This window comes from Eurypyga helias, unplaced genomic scaffold (genome assembly GCF_000690775.1).
Source record: "Eurypyga helias isolate BGI_N326 unplaced genomic scaffold, ASM69077v1 scaffold19311, whole genome shotgun sequence".
Lineage (NCBI taxonomy): Eukaryota > Metazoa > Chordata > Aves > Eurypygiformes > Eurypygidae > Eurypyga > Eurypyga helias.
This window is the reverse complement of record NW_010231708.1, coordinates 16,447-20,493: the sequence shown is the minus strand read 5'-3', so window position 1 is coordinate 20,493 and position 4,047 is coordinate 16,447. Positions and strand designations below refer to the sequence as shown.

General features: G+C 60.4%; 1 protein-coding gene across 1 annotated transcript; it reads left to right on the top strand.

The window, feature by feature from the left end:
- The first annotated feature begins 2,396 nt into the window (after positions 1 to 2,396).
- On the top strand, positions 2,397 to 3,463 carry MDK (midkine (neurite growth-promoting factor 2)). Its single transcript, XM_010161188.1, has 4 exons — positions 2,397 to 2,475; positions 2,574 to 2,735; positions 2,844 to 3,005; positions 3,438 to 3,463. Exons 1-4 carry the CDS (start codon positions 2,397 to 2,399, stop codon positions 3,461 to 3,463), a joined length of 429 nt encoding a protein of 142 aa, XP_010159490.1.
- The last annotated feature ends 584 nt before the right edge of the window (positions 3,464 to 4,047 follow it).

Below are 4,047 nucleotides of genomic sequence, written 5' to 3'. Positions count from 1 at the left end.
ATCCCAAGCCATGGGCTCCCTGAGCGTCCCTGCCCGGAGACTGCGACGGGAGCCGAGACGAGGGGTCCCGCTGCTAGAGGAGGGGCTGACAGCCCAGCAGCCACCCCAATCCCAGGAGAACACTGGGGTGGCAGCGAGGGGACAGGAGCTGGGGGAGAAGGACTTGCTGGTGGCACTGCCTGGCCCTGAGCGGTGCCCGGGGATGGTCCAGGCTCTCCCATTGCCGCGGTGGGTATTTGGGCTCTGCTGCTCAGCATCACCGGGGCATTTTTTGTTATGGAGCTGATCCTATATCATTCAAACCCAGGGCAGCTAGAGGAGGGAAAACGGGGACTGCCAAGGTGCAGCCAGGCTGCTCCACTCGTGCAGACCATTCCTGTCGTCGGAAAAGCCAGTTTGGATCTGAGCAGGAGAGGAGCCAGGGCCCCGCAGGGATGCGGGAGGAGGATCCTGTGTGAAACATGCCGGAAGGCACTGGCAGCCCTACCGGGAACAGCTCTTGTTGACTGGTGGATACGGGGACAAAGAAGGGATTAGACTGTTCGGAAAACTTCACTCCCTTTCCCTTATGAATGTTTTAGGATGAGCCATGGCTGAAGGTCCCTGGAGACCTTCTGTGGGGACGTGATGTGCTTGCTGGGAGTGGAGTCCCTGGGGCTATAGCTGGGCCCCCATCCCTCTGTACCCACGGTACCCATGCCAAGGGAGTGGAGGGTGTCTGTGCCCCCAGGTGAGGCAGGGGTGAGGCAGTGGGAGGCTGGCTGCCCTGAGAACTCACACGTCATGTCCGCAGGACGTGAGCTGGAAGGTGCCAGGCTGGGAGGCAGGAGCATTTGCAGAGGGAAATGCACTGTGACAAAGGATGGAAGAAGTTTATGGAGTGCCTGAAATGAGGGGGATGCTGTGAATTGTGCGGGTTTTGGAGGTGCTGCCCCATCCAAGCTGCTGCAGAAAGCGGGGTAGGAGTGCCAGCTCAGCCCTAGCCTTGTCCCCTGTAACCCACCCGTCTGGGCTGAGCGCTTGTCCCCATCAAAGGCAGCCGAATGGGAACGGGGCTGAGCCGTGCTGTGCTAGGCAGGATGGCTCCCAGCTGGGCTGGGCGAGAGGGAAAGCAGCTCTCTGTCCCTCGGCTGTGCCTTCAGCCAGCCAGGCTGTGTAATTCCCTCTGACAGTTCAATGCAGAGCAAAGCCAGCAGCTTCGCTGCAGCGGATGCATGAAAGGTGAGTGCGCTGGAGCCTGATTAATGTGGGGAGCTGCTCTCTCCTGCACGCTGACGGGGGGCAGGGAGCAAACGCTGACCCCAGGCTCTTCCCTGTGCTGCTTTCCCCTGGGACACACGGCGCATCCTGACCTCTCCATCCCCGTCCCACCAAGTCTGTCATGGAGCCAGGGTGGGTGCAATATCTGTGCTGGCTGACTGCTGTCACGCAGATATGGGTGTCATCCTAAAGAGCAGGCCCTTGGGGGAGTGGGGAAGGAGCCACCAGATTTGAGACGCCGGCTCTGCACATCTGGGCTCCTGGGAGCGGGAGCTGGGACCCCTGTGTTGGCAGCAGTGTCCCATGGAGGCTTGTGGTAGCAGCCAGAGGGGAGCCGTCGCCTGGCCCAAGGTCACTGTGGTGGGGTGGGCAGGGTCCCAGGAGCTGCACCCGTGTGTGTGTGGGACACCCTTGTCCCCAGCCTGCTCCCAGATGTGTGCACACGCAGGTACACGCGTGCACACCCCCCACCCCACGCACGGGTGCTGTGCTGGAGGCCGCAGTGCCAGCAGTGGGCGCAGCTCTCCTGCTCCATCTCTCCCAGCAAGCTCCCACACTGTGGGGACTAATTTTTTGGTGTTTGATCTGCTGGTTTAGCTCTCAGACCTCTCGTGGCAGAAGGTTTGCTTTTGCTGGGCTTTTTTCTTTCCCTTTGGATTCCTTGGCAGCTGTGTTCCCCCGCACTGGGGCTCTTCGGGGAGGGGGAGCAGCCTGCTGGGTGCTGGGTAAAGAAGCCATGGAGAAATACAGGGGTGTAGGGGCTGAGGGCTGGCACGGGAGAGCAGGACACCCACTACCAGCACACAGGCAGGCACTGCTTGGCTTTCAGGAGGCAGGAGCAAACCAGGCTCTGGTGCAACCTGGAGCTGGGTGCACCCAACCAAAGGGCACTCCCCGGCTGCTATGTAGGGTGTTGGTGTCTCCACAGAGATTGCTGAGATGCACAATTAACCTTCTAGTTGCAATTAGTGCACACAGGCTAATGGGTGGCAACATGCAGGGTATGGTGTGTACACCCACACAAGTGCATGTGTGCAATGGAGGCAGCTGCCCCCAGCCCACCGTGCCCCTTCCTCTCTGCCGCATCGCTCCCTGACCCCTCGCCTGCCTCACCCTCTCTCTCCTCCCCAGGCAGGATGCAGGTCCGGGGCCTCCTCCTCCTCCTGGTGCTGATCCTGCTGGCCGCCACCACTGAGGCTGGCAAGAACAAGAAAGGTGAGGGGCAGCGCGGGGCAGGGGGACGGGGACTGGCGGCAGCCCGGGGTGTGCTCCCGTGCCCCCACAGCAAGAACCCGCTCCCCCTTCCCTTGCAGAGAAGGCAAAGAAGGACATCTCCGAGTGCGAGGACTGGCGCTGGGGACCCTGCGTCCCCAACAGCAAGGACTGTGGCTTGGGCTACCGCGAGGGGACTTGCAAAGAGGAGAGTAAGAAGCTCAAGTGCAAGATCCCCTGCAACTGGAAGAAGAAGTTTGGAGGTAGGTGCATGGCAGTGGGGTGGTTGGGGACCACCCCAGGCTGGATGGCTGGGGCTGGTGCCCATTCCAGGCTCTGTCTGGCTCTGACACCTCTCCCCTCTCTTCCAGCTGACTGCAAGTACAAATTTGAGAGCTGGGGGGGCTGTAGCGCTCAGACGGGTGTGAAGACTCGCTCCGGCATCCTGAAGAAAGCCCTGTACAATGCCCAGTGTGAGGAGATTGTCTATGTGACCAAGCCCTGCTCTTCCAAGATCAAGTCAAAGTCCAAAGGTCAGTCCCCACCATGCCTGTCCCCAGATGGTTCCAGAGGAACCCAGGGCAGGGTCTCTCCAGGGGTAGCTTGGCCTGTTAGGGTTGGGCTTTGCTGGTGGTGTGGGGGATCACATAGGATGCATTTCCCTCTGCATCAGCATGTGTGGGAGCCCCACAGCCTGGCTGCTGACTGAGTGGGATGCAGGTGCTTCTGGGAAAATCCCTGGTCCTCCCACAAGTCACTGCCAGCTTCAGTGGGATGGGGATTTCCCACCTCCTCAGTGGGCTGGTGCAAAATGTGGTGTTGCATGGTGGGGGGAGGCTGCCTTCAGGGATGTGGCCCCTGCCCCATGGCGAGCTGGCCATGTTGGCTACAGGCACGACCTGGGGGATCGGTGAAATGCCAGCAGATACACTAACTCTTTTGTCTCCTGTGCTTCTTGGATGCAGCAAAGAAGGGCAAGGGGAAGGACTAGAGCAGGAAGCCAGCATCCTCATCGGCCCCTCAACACGGTGCCCACAGGGCTGGACTCCCAGCTGCAGCCGGCCCACGCTCCAGCCTTCTTCCTCCTCTACTTCCTCCTTTCCATGACCTCCTCTTTCACTAAGATGCCTTGTTTTAATTGCTAGTGTGTTGTAGAGAGCAAACCCACCCACTCCACAGCAAGGGCTGTCCCCTCCCTGCTGCCCCGCTGCCACTGCTGGTGCCTCCCGCTCGCCTCCTCTCAGCTGGTGTCGGGGTGCCTCCTGCTCGCCTCCTGTCGTGGCTTGCTGGGATGGGAACACACATTTTTCCACCCTCTTGCACAAATGAGTTGCCTTTAGTGCATCCTTTGCAAGCCTGGGAGCCTTCTCACTCCTCCTCTTGGTACCGGCGTAGGAGGGGAGGGCTGGGTGTTGAATGCCCGAGTAACCCCATCACTCATGCCCCTTACTCACACGAGGGCTGCTCTCAGCTCAAGGGGCTTCTTCCAGCATCCCTTTGGCCAGGGCACGACTTCCCTGCAGCAGCCAGAGAAAACAAAGCCACCACCACCAGGAAACACTGCATCCTTTCTCC

Bases quoted from the DNA above. Each gene is read 5' to 3' on its own strand.
- MDK (XM_010161188.1), top strand. From the start codon at position 2,397: ATGCAGGTCCGGGGCCTCCTCCTCCTCCTGGTGCTGATCCTGCTGGCC. The intron at 2,736-2,843 runs GTAGGTGCATGG...CCTCTCTTCCAG, and splicing joins CTGGAAGAAGAAGTTTGGAG to CTGACTGCAAGTACAAATTT. The intron at 3,006-3,437 runs GTCAGTCCCCAC...TCTTGGATGCAG, and splicing joins GATCAAGTCAAAGTCCAAAG to CAAAGAAGGGCAAGGGGAAG.